Source organism: Sprattus sprattus (assembly GCF_963457725.1).
Source record: "Sprattus sprattus genome assembly, chromosome: 2".
Taxonomy (NCBI): Eukaryota; Metazoa; Chordata; class Actinopteri; order Clupeiformes; family Clupeidae; genus Sprattus; species Sprattus sprattus.
Genome location: NC_137921.1, coordinates 60,978,680 through 61,000,140, shown reverse-complemented (window position 1 = coordinate 61,000,140; position 21,461 = coordinate 60,978,680). Strand labels below are relative to the sequence as shown.

Below are 21,461 nucleotides of genomic sequence, written 5' to 3'. Positions count from 1 at the left end.
ATATTGGATCATGAGCCCCAAACAAGGTCATGGACATTAATTGAACAGCTTATATGCCCCTCTGACCATGTGCCAAGCTGAGAGTGTACATTGGAAGTTCAGCACTGAGCCTGTCATATGGGGTACAGTTTAAATAGGAGTTGCCCATCAACCGCTCAGCTTGCCCTCAAGCATGTTGTCAGATTTCCATTGGCTTTTGCCTCTGTCAATACAGCTATTGATTAGACCATCCTCTGTAAAACCTGTGATGGTAGGCGCCACACCAGGGCAGATGTATTAGATAAGAGGATTATAGCCACAGGTTCAATGGGGTTGCGAGTAGTGGATTTTACTTGACATCTAGTGGTGTTGTAATTCTTGTCATTGGAATAGACATGATAATTATAAACCCAGTAATAATACATTGAATGTATTTGACCAACTCCAGTACAGACAGAAATGTATTTAGTAAGGACTAATTAGTTAGAATGTAATAATTGCACATGATTGCACAAGACTATAAGCCTTTTATAAGCCTTAACATTTTAATAGAATATGTAACAGGTCCTTTTAATAATTTGTACACCTTAAGACAATTAATGGCATTACTTGTTCCTAAAATAATACAAAACGTTTTGTTGGGACCTGTATACATTAATGGATGCACTGGTGTAGCTGAATGAATCAATACAGGGGGTTTCCTGTGCATGCAGTGATGGTATAGTATGTCAAACTGCCAGCCAGCTAGCTCGTCATAGGTAATCCAGTTCATTCCCTCATTTATGTATTGACTCAAAAAGAAAAAATAGAAACTTGTGATCACTGTATTGTAAATGTTTTGCATGCATTTATGTCCAACAGGATCATGCATACCATTTATATTACCCTTTATTTATAGACGCTTCAATATCTTTACTGAAAATAGTGTTTCTTGTATGGCATTGTTATTCCTTAAAGCCTTGATAAAAATGTTCTTACGTCAAGTGGGAATTAAAAAAATGTGGTGTATCAGGTGTAAGTGTGTCTGATTTCATGAGGGACATTGGTCTTATTTGAGTGCAGATGGAGTGGTCAGACAAATGCTGGGATTACCATCTTTAAATGGCTTTCTTCAAATCCTGGCATTACCATATTTTAATTGGCTTTCTTCAAAGAATGAGCAAATAAAAGCACCAGACTTCTCTGGACTGACGGCATTTTTTGTGCTTTGCTTTTGATTGATGTGGACATCCTGAAATGCAGTAGTCTGATTTTTGGTATTTCTTTGTCCCCCCCCCCCCCCCCCCCCCCCCCCCCATCACCAGAGATCTACTGAAGTGGTGTGAGAGGATCTTTGACAACTTTGACAACTCCTCATCTGCCACGGCACAGAAGGTCTTCCTGGAGGTGAGCTACTTCTAATCCAACCACTAGAATCACTCTATCACTGACGACGTTTTAATGAAATATTGGGTTTGTGAAGCTGAGTGTCACTTTCTGTTTGACTGACATGTCCCTGTCCTCTTCCAGGCTCTGGACTGCTTCACTGCCATGCTCTCCAAACCTGAGAGCAGACTGAGGATGGCCGAGGCCATCGGCAGCAAGCTCAACATCTCCAAAGAGAAGGTAAGGCTCATCACCACTGGGTGAGGGTTATACTGCGGTGCACTCTGTTGGGATATTGGGAGTCATTTAATTACCCCCCCCCCCCTCCAGGCCCAGCACTTCTGCCAGATGTACCAGCCGGGCATCAGCCTGACGGAGCTGGATGTGACTGTAGGCAGGGCAACGGTTGAGCGGAAGCAGAGCGAAGTGGTTCGTCTCATTGTGTAAGTACGCCGAGGCACAGCTCCTGTTGTCATCGCCCCTAGACCGAAGGGCTCGGGTGCTGTTTACACAGCATTTGTTTGCCATTTGTCTCCCTGGAAAGAACAGGCAGGAAACAGTGGCGCCCCACTGTTTAATCGAATACACACTGAATGGATCACTAACTGCTTTGTATAGCAATAGCAACAACTACAACCAAACAAATGTTCCTGCCCTAAGTGATATTTACTCAATTTGAACCGGAACCTCCCTGATTAAAGTTTATGTTTGAGGGTGTCTATAGTGATTTAGTACTTAGGATCGGTGTAACTCCTCTATTCTGTCACTGCTCAGAGAGAATCAGACCTTTGCGGCCACCCGGCCCTCCGCTGTGCTGCTGGAGCAGCTGGCTGTGTGTGTCACCAAGGGGGAGCCCATCTTGCTGGTAGGAGAGACCGGCACAGGCAAAACCTCCACTGTGCAATACCTGGCGGGTCTGACCGGTGAGCCAGCTCTCCTCTCTGTGTTAACCTCCACTTCTCATTGCTTTTGGCCCACCATGACAGGAGTTGGGATTACATAACAAATGTCCTCTTCATCACTGGTGCATCCCTTTTGATTGTTCTCTCTCTCTCTCTCTCACTCTCTCTCTCTCACTTTCACTCCACCTCCTTAGGGCACCGATTGAGGGTTATAAACATGAATCAGCAGAGCGATACAGCTGACCTTTTAGGAGGGTATGTGTGATTTTTCTCTGATCATCTTAGTCTCAGTGAAGGACAATGGAACACTGAGGATAGACTGCTCTCCAGCACTGTAGACTGGACTAAATCCTGAGCTGACCTGCTAAAGTGTGTACTGTTGTGTGTGTGTGCAGGTACAAGCCAGTAGACCATAAGCTGATTCTGCTGCCACTGCGTGAGGCGTTTGAGGATCTATTTGCCCAGACCTACTCCCGCAAGCAGAACCTGACTTTCCTGGGCCACGTGCAGACCTGCTTCAGGAGCAAGCGCTGGCAGGACCTGCTCAAGCTCATGGACCACGTCTGCAAGTCTGCCCTCACTAAGGAACTGCATGACAAACCTAATGGTATTGCATTCATTTTACACATCTTACTCACACACACACACACACACGCACACGCACACACACATACAATTGTGATGAACTTGTTGCTACAGTGTGCTCAACAACGTTTTGGAGACTGAGCTATATTTGTGTGTGTGTGTGTGTGTGTGTGTGTTTGTGTCTGCAGCTTTGTTGCAGGAGCAGTGGGAGGCTTTGTCCCAGAGGCTGGTTCAGACGCAGGAGCAGATCAGGGCATGTGAATCCGCGCTAGTGTTCGCCTTTGTGGAGGTACAGTTGGATTCAATAGTTTTCCAAACCTTGTGATGAATTTAAAAAATAGCACAGATTTGTTTTTCAAGAACATTTGTTGTTGTTGTGGTGGTTGTTTCAAGAAGGTGATTGCGTGTGTGAGGGCGCCTCAGTGGGTGTGTGTGTAAAGCTGGTCCATTAGTGTCGATCCTTGGTGTCCACAGGGAACACTCGCCCAGGCAGTGAAGAGAGGAGAGTGGGTGCTGCTGGACGAGATCAACCTGGCTGCAGCAGAGACTCTGGAGTGCTTGAGCGGTCTACTGGAGGGGAGCACAGGCTCTCTGGTGCTACTGGACCGAGGCGACACCGGTTAGTCCGCCTGATGCTATCCCTGTCTCGGTCTCCAAAATACTTGCGTTCTTTCATTCCTTTGTGATAGTTTTTGTGTATTTTTGGTGGGGTCATTCATGGTGATTTGTCCTCATGTTTTGTCGGGGGGTTCAGAGCCGCTGATGCGCCACCCAGGCTTCCGCCTGTTTGCCTGCATGAACCCTGCCACTGACGTAGGCAAACGAAACCTGCCGCTCGGGATCCGGAACAGGTGAGCTCCCAGGCTTACTGAGCCCCGCTCACATCTTTTTGAAAGGTTTGGTTTTCAGTTGGATATGTTTTTTATTTTAATATTTTTTATTTCAGGTTTACTGAGCTGTTTGTGGAGGAGCTGGAAAATGAATCAGACTTGCGCATCCTTGTAGCAGATTACCTGAAAGGCCTTAATTTGAACAAGAGTGTCATCAATGGAATCATAAGGTCTGCTTCCTCTTTATGCCCTCCCGTATAGAATATTAAAAAACAGTATTGCTTTTGAAGCTACAAGCAGTTACAAAATGCTGTTGCACACACTGGTAAACGTGTGTGTAAATGTGTGTGTTGTGTGTTTGTTTAGCTTTTACCTCACGATTCGTAAAGAGGCCCACACCCACCTGGTGGGCGGCACCGGTCAGAAACCACACTACAGTTTGCGCACACTCTGTCGTGCTCTCAAGTATGTCGCTGCCAACCCCTGCTACAGCATCCAGCGCTCCCTATATGAGGTAGGAAGAGGAGATCACAGATTCACAGATCAAGGTGTTATGTCAGAATGAGCTGTAGAGAGGCCGTGCCTTACGCCATTCTCCCTCTGATGTCTCCCAGGGCTTCTGTTTGAGTTTCCTGACCCAGTTGGACCGCTGCTCCCATCCCGTGGTGCAGAAACTGGTGGTTCAGCACATCCTCGCAGGAAATGTCAAGTGTTTGAAACAGGTACTTTTTTTTTTATACGAATACTTCTAAAACGGTGAAGTAAAGGCATTACTCCGACTGCAGCAAAGAGATTTAAGGCATTGTTCTCTCTGGGGGAATAGTGAAATATTTCTTGTTTTCTCGTCCAGCCAATCCCAGAGCCCAAGGACCGCCGCTGTGTGCTGATGGAGGAGTACTGGTTGTCTCAGGGGGAGATGGAGCCGGCAGTGGACCCTTTCTACATCCACACTCCAGCTGTCAAACTCAACCTGCGGGACTTGGCCAGAGTGGTGTCTGCTGGGTAGGAGAGCTCTCTCATACCACTGCCTCTTTTCAGAGTTCGACTTCTACGTGAAGAGTGTGAAGAGCTAGTTGCAAAACCACCATTTTTGAAGGGTTTTTAGATTCTAATTGGATATTAATAGTTCATGGAAAGATGTTTACTAAAATCAAATTACTGTACTTTGTGTGTCTTTCTTTCTATGGCTTTAATGATTGTTGTTGTTTTTTTTTGCTCTTCCTTAGTTCCCATCCGGTGCTAATCCAGGGGGAGACGTCTGTGGGAAAGACGAGTCTCATCAAGTGGGTGGCGGCTGCTACAGGCAACCAGTGCGTGAGGATCAACAACCACGAGCACACTGACATCCAGGAATACCTCGGCTGCTACTCCTCTGACGACAGTGGGAAGCTCATCTTCAAAGAGGGTACTCTCTTTTTTTCAGTCTTTCATTATTGAAAATTACCTTTCGAAAAGTAGTTTCTGTTTCAAGCTGATTTCCTTTCCGTGCCTCTGCCTTGTAGGTGTACTGATTGATGCCATGCGAAAGGGTTACTGGATCATTCTGGATGAGTTGAACCTGGCCCCCACAGATGTCTTGGAGGCGCTTAACCGTCTGCTGGATGACAACAGGGAGCTCTTTGTGGCAGAGACACAGGAAGTAGTGAAGGCTCATCCCAGATTCATGCTCTTTGCCACTCAGAATCCTCCTGGGCTCTATGGTGGCCGAAAGGTATTTGCCAACACAATAAGTTCTTACCTGCAGCATTTAAACTCCAGAGAAATGAAGAGGTATTACTTTTAATTTTGTGCCAATTTCAGGTGCTGTCAAGGGCCTTTAGGAATCGCTTTGTTGAGCTCCATTTCGACGAGCTGCCCAGTGCTGAGTTGGAAACGATCCTGCACAGGAGATGCAGCCTTCCCCCGTCCTACTGCACCAAGCTGGTGGACGTCATGCAAGATCTTCAGGTTCGACCAATGTCATCTCCACCTGCTGTCTTTGTCTTCATTGCTTTATTGAGCTTTCGATGGTTAATAAGTGTGTGTTTGTGTGTGTAGTCATTGCGCAGGGGCTCCAGTGTGTTTGCGGGGAAGCATGGTTTCATTACTTTGAGGGACCTGTTTCGATGGGCGGAGCGATACCGTCTTGAAGAGCAGACTGAGGCCTCTCGAGACTGGTTGCAGCATTTAGCTGATGATGGTATGGTTAAATGTAAAAACTACGTGCTCATTGGTAGTTTTACAGTCATACTTGCATGGAATGTCTAAGTGTAATATTGTTTTTTACTTGTTGTCTTTGTCTTAGGATTCATGCTGTTATCAGGACGAGTAAGAAAACCAGAGGAAGTGGAGACCATCCAGAACATTCTAGAAAAGCATTTTAAGAGGAAAGTGAATCCAGACATCCTGTTCTCACATGATCCTGTCACCACCCAGTTCAGTGAGTGCACATCTTAAAAGTTGGGCTTGTTACAGTAGATAGTTTGTGGTGTATTGTCAAAGTAATGAACAGAACCTTTTTTTTTTTTAAACACATAATGGATAATGCAGTGCTGTGTGTGTGTGTGTGTGTGTCCTCCATTGGCTTTGTTTTCATTATGGTGTATTGAGTGTGAATGTTGTTATGTCCACTGTGCCTAAATGGCCATGGCCATCCTAGACTGTTGATGTGCCTGTTCTCACCACCACCCCTCGATGGCATTCACAGGTCCCTTAATTGACAGCATAGCAGGAGTTCCTGAGGAGTTTGGCCATGTGGTCTGGACCCAGGGCATGAGAAGGCTGGCAGTGCTTGTGGGTCGAGCGCTGCGGTTTCGAGAGTCTGTTTTGCTGGTGGGAGACACGGGGTACGTTTGAGAGACCTGTGTGCAGTGAAAGGCAAAAGTGTTTGTTTATGTTTATACTACCTAACTACTAGACAAGCATGGCTGATTTAGCAATGCCAATGAAATGGAGGAAATGGAATAGCTTACCGACTGTTTGATGTAATTGTAAACCTTCTAAATTCAGTATCGCAGTATAGCACCATGACACTGCCAATACCAGAGCAAATGTACAATCAGACACAAATAATAAATTATGTAATCTGTTAGGGGGTATTGTAAGTCCGTACAGTGATTTTAATTTCACTATCCTCCTCCTTCCAGGTGTGGGAAGACCACAATCTGCCAGCTGTTTGCTACTCTGGCCAGCCAGAGGTTTTTCTCGGTGAACTGCCACTTACACATGGAGACTTCAGACTTCCTGGGTGGGCTCCGTCCGGTCCGCCACGCAGGGGCCGCTGAGGACGGCCGTCTGTTTGAGTGGCACGATGGACCACTGGTCAGGGCCATGAAAGAGGAGGGTGTGTTCCTGATGGATGAGATCTCACTCGCCGACGACTCCGTCCTTGAAAGGCTCAACAGGTGGGCAGTTGTGTACTCACGGTTGTGTACTCACGGTTGTGTACTCACGGTTGTGTACTCACGGTCGTGTACTCACGGTTGTGTACTCACGGTTGTGTACTTGCAGTCGTGTACTCACAGTTGTGCCCTCGTGCTCAAGCACATCATCAATCACACAGTCCATAATGCAACCTCAGACCCCACATACAGGCACCAGGCAACATGCACCAGGCAACACTGCTATTTGTCTTTGTGTGTGTCACCAGTGTGCTGGAGACGGAGAAGATGCTGGTGCTGGCAGAGAAAGGCAGTGGTGACGATGACGACGTGGAGGTTATCACTGCAGGGGCCAGATTCCGTCTGGTTGCCACCATGAACCCAGGCGGAGACTTTGGGAAGAAGGAGGTAGGTTCAGAGTGAAGGAACTTCAGTCTTCACCACTGTGCAGTGTCAGTGGACTGGAGAGTCCATTCTGATGCTGTTGAATTGATGTCTCGGGTGGTCAATGAAAGATGAGATTGTGTTTGGTGGTGTTTGACCCCGCTTGCCCTGTTGTCACTGTGCCCCTCCAGCTGTCCCCTGCATTGAGGAACCGCTTCACAGAGATCTGGTGTCCCCAGCATAACAGTCGCTCAGACCTTATGCTGGTAGTCCAGCACAACCTGCGCTCTGGCCTGTCTCTGGATGAGCATGACCATCAAGGTCAGCAACCCTCTCTTCTGGACATGTTGCTATCTGTACCCCATCCTTTTATTGAACACTGTCTTTTGAGCATAAAACACATTTCCTGCTTATTATTTCATGAAATTATTTGAGTAAGACACACGTGTAATTTCCAGACCAATACCATGCCGTATATTTCTGCTGGATCTGTTAGCAGTGTTGGGTTCTGTAAAGACAAATAGCAGTGGGCTGTCCTTAAAACCAGAAAAAGTGTGACCGATGTCAATCTGCATGTTTTTTTTTTACACTACTCCCTGCAGGGAAGGACATTGCTGAGCTTATGCTAGACTTCATCGACTGGCTGACCAATCAGGACTTTGGGCGGCGCTGCATCTTGAGCGTGCGGGACATCCTGTCATGGGTGAACTTCCTGAACCAGGTGTGCGAGCGTGATGCGGATGGCTTCATGACCATGGGGGAGGATGCGGAGGAAGACGAGGTGGAGTGGGACCTTCGTCTGAATACGGTCACAGCGTTCATCCACGCCGCCTGCCTGGTGTACGTGGATGGAATTGGCTCAGGTGGGTGAAGGGAATGATCAAATCAAGCACATATCAAAAGGGCTAATCTCTTACCCTTCATTTATATTATTTTTTTCATCTCAATGCGAGTGGCAACTCTGTGTTTCATAGGAGACTTTTCAGACTCTGTCATAATAGGAGTTAGGGGTTTGTGTGTTCATATGGAGACTAATTCATTTTTGCCAGCTTGCAGCTGCCCCGTGAAAAGCATCCTGTGCTGGTTCTAACTCGAACATTATTGCTCTTTCTGTTGTCTGGATCCTGACAGGTACCACTGTGTCGGCAGCAGATAACTGTCTGGCGGCCCGGCAGGCCTGCATGGACTTCCTGAAGCAGAGACTGAGCAGAGAGACGGAGCTAGATGCGGAGATACGGGATGCCCTCAGGATCTACGACACCAGCCTCCACCGAGAGCCAACCTGGGGAGAAGACTTCTTTGGCATCGACCCGTTTTACATCCCCATCGGTATAACTGTAGTTTAGGATGGACCAATACGGGCTAAATACTACAATATACAATATAAATCTACATGACAGCTGACCGTTTTTTATTCATGCGAAAAATCAAGTTTTATAAAACATCTATTTTAAGTTTTTTGGGGTAATTCAGTTTCCTGGAAATGGAAATGTCAATTTAGAGTAATTCAAAGTACATGTTCAGCTTCTTCTTTGCTATCCCCACAGTGCTTGTAGCCCGATTAAAACGCCCGCCATTATAAATCCTTGTGTGGCAGGTCCCGAGAGCGAGAGCAGGAACCTGACCGACTACACCCTCGCGGCGGGCACTACGGCCATGAACGCCCAGAGACTGTTGCGGGCCCTGAAGCTGCAGAGGCCCGTCCTGCTGGAGGGCTCCCCTGGCGTGGGCAAGACCAGCCTGGTGGCAGCCCTGGCCAAGGCCTCAGGGAACCGCCTCATCCGGATCAATCTGTCTGAACAAACGGTACGTCTCATGAATACATTCCCCTGGACAAAACCACACGATTACACCTCCAACTTTTTTTCTTTCTATGTCTGAGGGAATAGGGATCCCTGATCCTGTGCTATATCTCTGTAATGGAATGCCTGTAATGTCTGTCATAGTTGAACATGAGTAGACTCTTGCTACATTGATAATGTATTTTTCTCATGAGCTTGTTGTCTCTTGCTGTAGGATGTGACGGACTTGTTTGGGACAGATCTGCCAGTGGAGGGGGGCAAAGGAGGGGAGTTTGCATGGAGAGATGGCCCTCTATTGGCAGCACTGAAGGCCGGCCACTGGATCGTCCTGGATGAGGTCTGTGCTTTTGATTCATTACTGTTATTACTCATCGTCATTTGAATGGTTCTAGGTCAAAGACATATTTTGTCTACTTTTTGGTTTATAAAGGTTCATTTTGTAGTTTAGAAAGAAAAAGTGTGTTGTTTTTAAAGCTTTAAGTTGTCATTTTCACTGTTACCGACCTGAGGAAAGAATCTATTATCAAACTGAACACTCTGTCATTATGATGGATTCAAATGAATGGATTAAAAAAGTTCCTGGTTTAGTGAGGAGTCTTTTAAGCTCTGATTTGGCTCTGTGTGTTATTGTGAAGAGGAATAGCAACTCTAACCTTTTGTTTATTTTGCGTCATTGCAGCTGAATCTGGCCTCTCAGTCTGTGCTTGAAGGACTGAACGCCTGCTTCGACCACCGAGCAGAGATCTACATCCCAGAGCTGGGGATGAGTTTCCAGGTGCAGCACGAGAAGACCAAGATTTTTGGCTGTCAGAATCCCTTCACACAGGGCGGAGGGCGCAAGGGCCTCCCAAAATCATTCCTCAACAGGTTCACCCAGGTGGGTAGAAGCTTCAGTGATGTTCCAAACAGATCAACAGGATTGCACTGCTGGTTGTTTCTTCTAAATGTGAACTTCCTGTGCAGGTATACGTGGATCAGCTCCCCAGTGAAGACATGGAATTTATCGGGAGTTCCATCTTCCCAGCGATCGATAAACAAATAATCTCTAAAATGGTTCAGTTCAGCAACAGGGTAAGTAGTGATGTTCTGTCCTGCATTATTCAATGGAGAGAACTCTGTTGGGATTAAATCCTTTTTTCCATTTGATTGGTTCTCTGTGTTAGGTAACCTGGCATCCTGACAGGGTGGCATATACCCTGAGCTGACCTAACAATGTTAACTCACACTGTGCCCACTGCCACCCTGCCAATGAAACAGGCTTGCCCTTACTGTCGGCACTGTTTGGACACGCCAGCCTCAAACACATAGGTTGGATAGCAGTCTGAGGACTTCATGAGAGCAGGGTTGGCTCCAGTACAGGATGAAAGTGTGGGAAGTAGACGGTCTAGAGAGGAATTTGAGGAAGCGTTAGGGATGGGTCCCTGGGTCTAAAGAAACAAAACAGCCTTTGCTCGACTATTCCTAACCTTTCCTAACCTTTTTTCCATCATGTAATATATATAAATAAATAAATATATAAATACTAATGTAATCTGTTGTTTTTTGATATCCCTTTCAGCTGGTACAAGAGGTCATGGTAGAGAGGAGGTGGGGTCAGAGGGGGGGACCCTGGGAGTTCAATGTGCGTGACATCTTCCGTTGGTGTCAGCTGATGCAGGCTGACCAGTCACCCGGCTTCTTCAACCCAGGGCAGCACGTGGGGTTGGTGTATGCTGACCGGATGAGGACGGAGGCAGATAAGGCCCAGGTAACCACCACCGCATCACACAACATCTGGGCATATTTATGTCAGGGTATATATATGTGGAGTCTGTGTTACACTCTGTGTGGAATTTTGAGTGCTAAGATGTGTTGAATTTTGCCTTCAGGTGCTGGCTACGTTCAGAAAGGTGTTTGGTGCCGACTTTGAGCCCTACACTGGTTCACGGCAGTTCCATATCACACCACTCAATCTTCAGGTATGTCAACACCTCCCCTTTAACACTTCTTCAAATGGTGGAGTTGTCATTAAAAAACCTATGATCATTGTTATGAAGTTGACATCCGTCTCCTGTCATCCTTCAGGTTGGCTTCTCTGTGCTCACCCGCAGTGGGGGGGCCCCTGTGGCCCTGGACCCTCCCCTGTCCATCACCCACCACGCGCTGCGTCCTCTGGAGTCCCTGATGAAGTGTGTGGAGCGGGGCTGGATGGCCATCCTGGTGGGCCCCACGGCCAGCGGGAAGACCAGTCTGGTGCAGCTCCTGGCCCTGCTGACGGGCCACCGCCTGCGCGTCATGGCCATGAACAGTGCTATGGACACCACCGAGCTGCTGGGGGGCTTTGAGCAGGTCAGTCACTGTGGATCACACGGGTCTCCTCCCATATTCAGCACATAAACATATACATGTACGTATACATCGTAATACATATATAAATACCTAAACCGTATATATATATAAAATATACATCTAATAGATACATAGTACATACATATTCCATAATAGCACTATTTTTTACTATTTCTCTTTTAAACTGTTTTAAGGGTTTTATATTTCTTTTATCATGATTTTAGAAAGCCTATCAGAACACCAGGTTCTGATACGATGTTGATCATTTTGTATTTATCTTTTACTCCATGTATTGCTCCTGCTGCTTGCTTTTACTGATTTTATGTAAAGCACTTTGAATTGCAAATCTTGTACGAAATGTGCTATATAAATAAAGTCTTACTTACTTACTAACTTACATAATGCGAAGACATTTCTTGCGAATTTAAGATCCTGTCTTGTACCTGCACAGGTGGACATCATCCGACCCTGGCAGCAGGTGCTGGAGAGCGTGGACTATGTTGTTGCCATGGTGACCCGGCGGGGGCTGATGTCACTGGACGGGGCAGTGCAGGACACTGAGTTTCTTCTGAGCACATGGGGTGCTTTCCGCCGCTGGCTAAAGGAGGAGGGGCTTGACCGCACAGAGGGAACAGTCACCTTTGAGGCCCTCAACAAACTGGAGGTCATCATCGTCCTGTTGCAGAAGCTCAACACCAAGCTGAAGGTCTTCATAGGTAGGTTGACAAAGTAGTCCCCTTAAGCTGCAGAAACATGAAACCCAAATACATGACCTGATAAAAGCAATTTCTGCTCTGAATATGACTAATTTGTTGAATCTTGTTGAAGAGTTTTGGTGGTGTAGTTGAATGCGTGGTCAGTGCTCATGGTTTGCGTGTTGTTGAGTTGTGCTGTGCAAAGCTGTTCTGTGCTGTTCTGTGGTGTAGTTGAATGCGTGGTCAGTGCTCATGGTTTGCGTGTTGTTAAGTTGTGCTGTGCTGTGCTAAGCTGTTCTGTGCTGTTCTGTGGTGTAGTTGAATGCGTGGTCAGTGCTCATGGTTTGCGTGTTGTGCTGTGCTGTGCTAAGCTGTTCTGTGCTGTTCTGTGGTGTAGTTGAATGCGTGGTCAGTGCTCATGGTTTGCGTGTTGTTAAGTTGTGCTGTGCTGTGCTGTGCTGTGCTGTGCTGCAGATATGTCCAAGCTGCAGATGGACTTCACCCTGCTGAAGGAGCGCCTGGCCCAGATGCAGGACGGCTGGAGCCACGGAGGCTTCGAGTGGCTGGATGGCATGCTGGTGCAGGCGCTGCAGGCCGGGGACTGGCTGCTGATGGACAACGTCAACTTCTGCAGGTCAGGAACATGACAAGCCCTCTGCCCTTAGCAGGAGTGGGACATACATGACGAGCCCTCTGCTCATAGCAGAATGGGAAATACATTACAAACATTCGTTCTTGTTTTGATTTGTTTGGTGGATTGGGTGATCGAACTCTCGATCAGTAACAAGGAACAACTGATCGACAGTTCAATCATCCAATCCACCAAACACCTCAAAACACGAGTGAATACCAACAAGAGAATATGAGAATTTTGGCAAATTTTACTTGGGTCATACCCACTTAATCAGCTGTGCTGCTCATCCCACAAATGCATGATCCCTACAAGTTGGACATCATTGTAAAGGTAAATAAACAGGCTTTCCAACAATATAAAATACAATTTTATCCCAATTAGCACTACAATAGAGAAATAATCAACCAAATACATATTTCCAAAGCTTTTTTGACGAGATTATATTGTTGTGTTAGTGGTTAGTAATGTAATATATATTGTTGTGTACATGTGAAGTGGTTAGTAGTGTAATATTTATTGTTGTGTCCATGTGAAGTGGTTAGTAATGTAATATATATTGTTGTTTACATGTGAAGTGGTAAGTAACAAATTATTTATTGTTGTGTTAGTAATTGAAGTGGTTAGTAATGTTCTATATATTGTTATCTACATTTGAAGTGCGTCAGTGCTGGACCGTCTAAATGCCCTGCTGGAACCTGGTGGTTCTCTGACCATCAATGAGAGGGGAGTCATTGACGGGACAACCCCCAGCATCACGCCACATCCCAACTTCAGGTAGCTGCCTATTGGTTCAGGGAGACATGGACACTTGCTAACACCTAAGTGAATTTAAAATAAGTCTGTGTACGATGTATTTCTTAACCATTAACTTACAGCAACTAACCATGCTAAGATTATGTTCTGGTTTTTAATATTATTCTCTTTTTCTGTCCAAATATCCTAATGTGAAGAAATAAGAACTGACTGAGCATGTAGACGTCACCCTTTTCCAGCACAATAGAGGAAAAGCAGAATCATCCACAAAAGTAGAGTTGAACTTTAACATTTGACGTGCTTCACTCAGATTGTTCCTGGCTATGGACCCCATCCATGGGGAGATCTCCAGGGCTATGAGGAACCGGGGAGTTGAGATCTACATTCCTGGGGAGCACGAGGCGTTGTGCTGGGATACCCTTGACCTGAAGACCCTCCTGCACACTGCGGGGGTCATCGGAGACTGTGTGTGTGACCTTCTCATGTCCATTCACACCGAGATCAAAGCCACTATCTGGGGTGAGCCCTGAGCTTTAAACTGGGACCTGATCCAAAGCATTCCTGTGACGGTCTTGAATGATTGTAGCATAAATTACTTCAGTCATCAAAGTTCTTCAAGATGGTTGATGTTGGAATTGTTTCTTCCTGCCTAACAGGGAGTTGTTTCTTGCCCCTGTTGCCATTGTGCATGCACTAAGGGGGTTTAGGCTCTAGGCTCTGTTAAGCGCCTAGAGGCCATTGTATTTTTATGGCGCTATACGAATAGAATTGAATTGAATTGAATTGAATTGAATTTAATTGTTTTCCCCCAGATTCCCCAGCATCCTCAGTGTCGTCCCTGTTCCATGCTGCCACTCTGCTGTCCAGCCAGCTGCAGAGGGGAGTGGACCTGCCCAGCGCTCTGCTGCAGGCCTGCGGGGAGGCCTACTCCCTCAGTCAGCGCACCACTGCCAGCCAGAAGGTACCGGGCCAAAACCAAACTACTACACACACACCACAGCATTGATTTACACAGTGTTGCATAATATAACCCCAGACAGCCACACAACTACACCACTGATGCTTCACTATACCACATATGTTCTTCATGAAGAGGAGAGATATTGGTGGAAACAAACTCTTGTGATTTGTTTTTAGTCTTTATATGACATAAGACTTCTGAACTCTACTGTTTATATGACATAATACTTCTGAACTCTACTGTTTATATGACATAATACTTCTGAACTCTACTGTTTATATGACATAAGACTCATGAACTCTACAATGGCCAAATTGATTTCTAAGTGCAGTAGTCTGGAGCGGTTACCTTACATAAAGCATGATGAGCTCTAACCCATCCTGTCATGTCTGTCACTCTCCAGCTGGCTCAGGAAGTGATTGAGCGACAGCTGTCAGTGCTCGACGCGGAGGACTGGGGGAATGGGCTGCTGTGTGCTGGCGTCTGGCCAGACAGTGTGCCCTCTGCTCTCTTCTCCACCGAGGACTCCTGCTTCTCCAACGTGCTGAGGGATGGACAAGTCCTGTCCTTCTGCCTTAACTCCCTCAACTTGCAGGGCAAAAGGTAGGACAGACACACTCTTCCGAGTTTTTTTTCCATATTTGTTGTGTGGGTAGGTAGTTTTAGGCAAAAAAAAAACTTACGGCTGCTTTAAATTGTTCTCATGTGACATCTACATAGAGGTCAGTGTGTAATTTAACTGCAGGGACTCTGTTTCTACCACATGTGACAGTTGTCTAAAGTCATTTAGTAATTTGCTTATAAACATGGAGCTCAGACATTCTTTGCTCAGTTGGTTTAAGTGTAAATTACATTACCTCTGTGTCCGGTGTGTCTCTTGTCCAGGAGTCGACCACTAAGCCTAACTGACCTCCAGAGGGCCATGCAGATTGGAGTGCTGCACGAGGGCCAAGTCTTTACAGGCACCGTGGGTGACGTTGGCGCTGAGGACGCCATTCATCTGCTCCCCACGGCCGTCCGAATCCTGACTGAGCGAGCTTCCCACAGCGACTGGATCCTCCGCACCACATGGCTATCGCATCTCACCAAGAGCTTCAAACATGCACCAGGTAGGCTCTCCAATCTAGCAATGCTCTGTGTGGATCATCGCTCACACCCGTGGAGTCTTGGGTCCACTATTTATAGCATGAGTAATTCGTCTTTTCTTTTTTTTGTGATTTAAAATTTGTAAGTGCAGCTGTCATTTGTACATTTGTCAGAACTCCAACACACAGGGGATGGATTAGTGTGGTATTAAATCTCGTCTTGACGGAAGTCTGGCTACTTGCCCCTACTACTGCTACATTTCAGCCAACGTCAGCCGACATTAACATGGATTCTCTCTCCTCAGATGCGGTGTTGCTGCAACTGGAGACTGGTAACAGAGCTCTGAAAGCTGTGTTCGGTAGTAAGCTTGCTGGGAAGGGCAAAAGCCTCACAGAACTGCTACAGCCACATAGCACAGGTATGGACTACACACACACACACACACACACACACACACACACCAACCAGTCATATTATAAAGGGCAGTTCAAATTACATGTTCTGTATGTGTCTGTGATGTTCTGTGCCGTTTTCAGATGACTACAGGATCATGGTGGACATGCGATGGAACAAACAGTACCTGGACATTCTAGCCAACACGTGTAACTTTGAGGATGAGGAAAGATACATGGAGTTCATGGATGCTCTGAATGCGGTGGCAAACAGGTGGGGAGATGTCTCCATGATGAAGTGGATTGAGACTGTTAACATGGAAATGCACATCATGAGTGTTTTCTCTGTGTGTCAGGATTATTCTACTGATGGACAGAGAGGAGAGGGCAGCCATGGGATCTTTGGCAGGAAACTCATCTCCACATAACAGCGCTCTGAGACTAGCCACAGCCTATTCAAAAGGTATTTGTATGTTTCCTCTACTTAGGGAAGCATTAGGTGAGCTTCTATTTCAGTATGTGATATTAGTTACACCGTTCACCTACTAGTAACTAATAATGTTTCTTGCCATGATGCTAATGTGATCTTCTCCAGGCTCAATGGACATCAGCCACCTGCCCCACCCCGTGCTGGTCCACTTGCGCTCCTTCTTTGACCAGTGGGACGCATTTGTTCTGCAGGCTCTGCAGACTGGCCAGCCATACATCTCCGATCACCTCATGTTTGAGGTTTGTTTCGCAAACTACTTATTTCACACACTCACATATGCGTTCATATCGCACATGCCTTTCAACTCGGAGGTTATTGATTCTTTCAGAGTGAAAACTACCAATTAAGTAATAGACCGCTACATGCTGTATTGAAATTCCATTGTCCACTTCTCCACTTTGTTCAGCCTAAGGTTTAACCTTGAGACTTGTATCGTCAGTGAGGTCTTTCTGTTCGTCCACAGGTTTAACCTTGAGACTTGTATCGTCAGTGCGGTCTTTCTGTTAAACCTTAAGAAACGATCGTCAGTGAGGTCTTTCTGTTTGACCTTGAGAATTGTATCGTTAGTAAGGTCTTTCTGTTTGACCTTGAGAATTGTATCGTCAGTAAGGTCTTTCTGTTTCACCTTGAGAATTGTATCGTCAGTAAGGTCTTTCTGTTTAACCTTGAGAATTGTATCGTCAGTAAGGTCTTTCTGTTTAACCTTGAGAATTGTATCGTCAGTAAGGTCTTTCTGTTTAACCTTGAGAATTGTATCGTCAGTAAGGTCTTTCTGTTTGTCAACAGATCCTGCAGCTGCTCCAGTGGAGGGATCGTTTTTGGCACGTGTGTAACTCACTGGCGGCCGATACACGGGGAGTGTGTGTTCTGTCACTGCATTGGCAGTGGGTCCACAAACAACTCATCCTCAGGCTTCCCCAGATACTCATGGGAGATGGAATCTATGAGTGAGGAAACTTCTTGTCTTCCCAGTATTGCGGATATGGTTGTAATGATAGTATGTTCTGCTTAGAGCAAAATACTATGGCGAGGTCTTTGTTTCTCTCCTTTTAAACACTACTTTGTGTGACGCAGTGGTCAGCAGGAGATGCAGGCAATCTCCACAGCCATCCAGAACACCCTGTCCAGCTCTGCCTCCGTGGCCTCTGCTCTGAAAGGCATTCAGAAGACCTTAGGAAAACCACTGCCATTCAAGGTACAGGACACTACACACCACACGTCCGTGATCCTAACTCTTTGGGAACAGGGACAGAAGCTAAAGAAGAGTTTTCCTTTGTCTTCCTTATCTCCAGCTGGAATCAGTAGCCGAGTGTGCCTCTCGATTGCGCGTGCTCACCAAGGCCTTAAACGTGGAGGATCTGCGGCTGGACAGCTCATCATCACTATGGAGACAGGAAATGGCACGTCTTCAGGGAGCTGTGTTGGGGCTGGACTCCAAGGAGAGTCTGCTGGAAGCTTTAGGCCTGGTCCTAAAGGCAAACCACCAGATAGAAGCACAGCAATCAGGTACAATCCACAGTAATCCGTATACGAGACCTTGCCAGCCTAAACCTTGCTCCTGATCTGGCCTCTGATATGGCTTACAGCAGTGTTGTTACTGATGGTGGTGCTGAATGACTGGACAAGTAATGGTTGCCTGGTGCTGTAGGAGTGCTGGAGAGGCTGGTTTCCTGTGTGGAACAGCAGCAGAGTCACCTGGCCTCCTGTGGCGTGCTGGATTCTGGCTCCGAGGGACGACACGAGGACAACGGCGCCCCACCCTGCCGGGAGGTCCTACAGCAGCTGGCTCGCCGGGCGCAGCTCTGGCCAGTCCTGGAGCAGCTGGCTGTCCTCAACCAGCTGAGGGTCACAGCAGACCTGCTGCATCTCTCAATCTCACCTGGGTACACCAATTCAGTCTTCATTTTTATTAAGCATTATTTTGAGAGCAGTAACTTGGTATGAATCACATGATGATCGCTTAGTGTATTTCAGCTAAAGTGGGCAGTAAGTAAGATCAGAGTATGTCCTGGTCTTGATGGAGAAACCTCACAGTAGCAGAATGGGTGTTTTTGATTTACCACCATTAAGTGCAAGTGTTTGGCAGCTGCTTTTATTGACAGCCTGTACATTCACCTGCACATGTAGGGATGGAGAGACAGTCAATGCTGTACGCAGTGGGGTCTCCCAGCACCTCCGCTTCTGCCTGCAGTCCACCCCCATCAACATCCGTCAGCTCCATCCACTCTGGTTCCTGCTGAGCAGCGAACGGGTGAGTCCCTCAAGTTGGCCTCTTGGCCTTGTTGTGTTGTCGAACAAAGACATTTCTGATATTTAACTTGTCCACGTACCTTTGTAATTCTTCTCCCAGCCTGTGGAGGCACTGCAGTTTGTGTGGTGTGAACTGCTGTCTGAGGTACTGGTGGCGTTCTGGAGTAGCAGTGTAACCACTAACCCAGAGCGCTGGCTAAAGTGGAACCCCCTGAGCCTCGAAGAGCAGAAGGCCACACGCTCCCTGCTGAGCCCATCTGATACGGTAGGCATGTGTGTGTGCATGTACATTCGTGGGAATGGGAGTGAGAGAGAGCCTCAACAAGTGTCTATGTCTGCGAAGGATTTCCGCAAGTTAATTTTATGACAGTCATTTTGTAAAACGATATACCTTAACTTGAAGACTTTTAAATCCTTTTCTCTACAGGGCCCAGGAATGCTAAGTCGAGCAGTTTGGTCCAAATGCATGCTGGGAATCTTGAGCAGCAGTGACACAGGTTGCCGGTGGGACCCCACAGGGACGTCCTTCCTGTCCTCATCTCGAGTCACCCTGGGAGAGTGGAGAGAGAGGACTTCTCAGCTCCAGGACCTCCGGGCGGTCCTGTGGGACAGCATGGCTCTCCCAGCCCTAGCTGAATATAGGTGCGCTTTACAGTCTTCACCAGAGCATAGCATGCAGAGAAACTATTGGTAGAAGTGTTAGCCACCACTGGACCATGAGGCACAGATGTACCTGTAAACTATTGGGATTAGCTTTGTTGATCCATCTGGTTAAAAAAAAAAAAAAGCATTTATCATATATATATACCAGATGTATCATAACGTTATGTAGACAAACATTTGAAGATATTATATAGACCAACATTTAAATGTACTGACTTTATCCTCCACCACACTAATGTTCTTTCTCTCCCTTTGTGTGTTTCAGGCGAACTGACTGCAGACTGCAAGGGCTGGTACTACGCAAGCAGCTCCACTCTCTGGCTGAACTCCTGCCTCCAGGCCTTCAGGAAAGCTACGCTGAGAGTTGTGAGAACCTCACCGAAGGATCAGACCCTGTCGCAGCTGCTCAGGACGTCCAGACTGCCCTTAGAGAAGGCCTCCCCGAAAACCTGCTCCCCGAGGGGTTCCTGGACACCCTCATCACCTGCATGCAGCAGTTTGTGCAGAACCAGGTCCACAGCTCGGTTCAGATGGCGTGGTCTGGGGTGTTCTGGGTGAACATGGGTCTTCTGCAGATCCAGGTGTGGACGCCTCAGACCATTTTCGATCCTGCCGTGAAACGAGCCTACAAGCTCAGTTATGCCAAAGAGGAGGTGAGCCAACTCTGGCAACGGGCATTCTTAATAGCTTGCTGGTGAAATATCAATTCAAGCATAGTACATACAGCAAAACCAGAGAGGACATGAACTCATAAGTGTGTTTGTGTATATGAACTCTATAGGTAGTTTGTGTATTCCAAATAAACAAGGATTAATATTGTCTCCTCTTGTTCCCAGCTGGCTTTGCTGCAGGAGGAGTGGAGAGGGCGTAGCTTGTCCTCCCATCTCCTCACAGGAGTGGGGCTGGAAGAAAGTAGCACCACAGATGGTTTCCAGCACCCCCGCATCAGGTGATCACAGTGTGGCATACATCTCCACCTCCCTCACCAGGGTTAGGGTTAGGGCTACAGTTAACCTCACCTTAGCAGGATGCTGGCTCTGATGCAGAGATGCGTACCATGAAGATTGCATGCCTGCGTCTACCCTGAAATGTAGCACCATTGTTTCCTCTTTAATAACAGTGTATCCTCCACATTAAAGCAGTTTAATTGGGTGAATCATTGCAGAGTGCCTGCACCATGCTCAGTCTTCTTCTGTGCTTTGTGCTCATGTGTGCAGGTACCTGTGGATCCGCATGCAGCAGGTGGACGAGCAGATATCCGAGCTGTCCAGGAAGCAGGCCTGCCGGCCCAGTGAGCCACAGTATGGCCGCCTCTATCAGGAGCTTCAACACTACCTCTGCAGCATCGGCCAGCCAGCTGCTGTCCGGGACCTGCTGTCCCACCTGCTGAAGGCCCTGCAGGGGCCGGGCACCAAATCCCGGATGGGGATCCAGAGCTTGCTGAAGGAGGAGGCAGTGTGGCAGGCCTCCCAGCAGCGCTTTGCCCAGAGGCTGGCCGAGGAGTACCCACTCTACCCGGATGTGGTTGGGCCTCTGCGGGCAGCTATCCTGCAGATCCAGCATGGCATGAGGCTGGTGGCATCAACAGTGTCCTCCTCCCTGACGTCTTTGCCGGGGCTGCCCAAGCTGGTGTCCTGTCTGCTGGTCTTCCCCTCCCTGGGCAGCACCCTGCCCTCATACCTGGCCTATGCTGACTTCCTGTGCTCCAGGGCCAGCATGGATGTGCTGAGGGGCCTGACCAAACTGCTGCCTCAGGGAGACTCTCCGGCTCGCTGGGTCCCTGACCCCTCCACCATGCTGCTCAATGCACTGTTGTATGTGCAGTGCCACGCCCTCTCCACTGGCCAGCTCGGGCCAGAGGCATGCAAGCTCTTCAGACATATCTGCCAGGTGGGTTCCATGTGTGTCTCTTTAGACGTATCTACCAGGTGGGTTAGATGTGTGTCTCTTCAGACGTATCTGCCAGGTGGGTTAGATGTGTGTCTCTTCAGACGTATCTGCCA

The 21,461-nt window shown here is 47.4% G+C and overlaps 1 protein-coding gene across 1 annotated transcript in view; it reads left to right on the top strand.

Moving 5' to 3' along the window:
- The window catches only part of mdn1 (midasin AAA ATPase 1), a 42,657-nt gene that overhangs the window by 404 nt on the left and 20,792 nt on the right, over positions 1-21,461 (top strand). The window contains exons 2-53 of the mRNA XM_080832110.1: positions 1,284-1,365; positions 1,489-1,584; positions 1,675-1,787; positions 2,119-2,267; positions 2,441-2,501; positions 2,642-2,853; positions 3,020-3,120; positions 3,306-3,450; positions 3,586-3,682; positions 3,778-3,891; positions 4,028-4,175; positions 4,276-4,383; positions 4,512-4,663; positions 4,888-5,066; positions 5,164-5,372; positions 5,462-5,608; positions 5,699-5,840; positions 5,946-6,080; positions 6,348-6,486; positions 6,787-7,044; positions 7,290-7,428; positions 7,596-7,725; positions 8,007-8,267; positions 8,536-8,733; positions 9,002-9,210; positions 9,421-9,543; positions 9,886-10,083; positions 10,170-10,277; positions 10,765-10,953; positions 11,075-11,164; positions 11,271-11,534; positions 11,986-12,250; positions 12,704-12,863; positions 13,521-13,637; positions 13,927-14,135; positions 14,429-14,577; positions 14,981-15,180; positions 15,463-15,686; positions 15,968-16,081; positions 16,200-16,329; positions 16,412-16,518; positions 16,651-16,784; positions 17,332-17,492; positions 17,620-17,740; positions 17,838-18,051; positions 18,194-18,428; positions 18,673-18,796; positions 18,896-19,060; positions 19,223-19,437; positions 19,724-20,111; positions 20,295-20,407; positions 20,676-21,348. Of these exons, the coding sequence (XP_080688236.1) occupies positions 1,284-1,365; positions 1,489-1,584; positions 1,675-1,787; positions 2,119-2,267; positions 2,441-2,501; positions 2,642-2,853; positions 3,020-3,120; positions 3,306-3,450; positions 3,586-3,682; positions 3,778-3,891; positions 4,028-4,175; positions 4,276-4,383; positions 4,512-4,663; positions 4,888-5,066; positions 5,164-5,372; positions 5,462-5,608; positions 5,699-5,840; positions 5,946-6,080; positions 6,348-6,486; positions 6,787-7,044; positions 7,290-7,428; positions 7,596-7,725; positions 8,007-8,267; positions 8,536-8,733; positions 9,002-9,210; positions 9,421-9,543; positions 9,886-10,083; positions 10,170-10,277; positions 10,765-10,953; positions 11,075-11,164; positions 11,271-11,534; positions 11,986-12,250; positions 12,704-12,863; positions 13,521-13,637; positions 13,927-14,135; positions 14,429-14,577; positions 14,981-15,180; positions 15,463-15,686; positions 15,968-16,081; positions 16,200-16,329; positions 16,412-16,518; positions 16,651-16,784; positions 17,332-17,492; positions 17,620-17,740; positions 17,838-18,051; positions 18,194-18,428; positions 18,673-18,796; positions 18,896-19,060; positions 19,223-19,437; positions 19,724-20,111; positions 20,295-20,407; positions 20,676-21,348 (8,914 nt within the window). The remainder of the gene's footprint in view (positions 1-1,283; positions 1,366-1,488; positions 1,585-1,674; positions 1,788-2,118; positions 2,268-2,440; positions 2,502-2,641; positions 2,854-3,019; positions 3,121-3,305; positions 3,451-3,585; positions 3,683-3,777; positions 3,892-4,027; positions 4,176-4,275; positions 4,384-4,511; positions 4,664-4,887; positions 5,067-5,163; positions 5,373-5,461; positions 5,609-5,698; positions 5,841-5,945; positions 6,081-6,347; positions 6,487-6,786; positions 7,045-7,289; positions 7,429-7,595; positions 7,726-8,006; positions 8,268-8,535; positions 8,734-9,001; positions 9,211-9,420; positions 9,544-9,885; positions 10,084-10,169; positions 10,278-10,764; positions 10,954-11,074; positions 11,165-11,270; positions 11,535-11,985; positions 12,251-12,703; positions 12,864-13,520; positions 13,638-13,926; positions 14,136-14,428; positions 14,578-14,980; positions 15,181-15,462; positions 15,687-15,967; positions 16,082-16,199; positions 16,330-16,411; positions 16,519-16,650; positions 16,785-17,331; positions 17,493-17,619; positions 17,741-17,837; positions 18,052-18,193; positions 18,429-18,672; positions 18,797-18,895; positions 19,061-19,222; positions 19,438-19,723; positions 20,112-20,294; positions 20,408-20,675; positions 21,349-21,461) is intronic.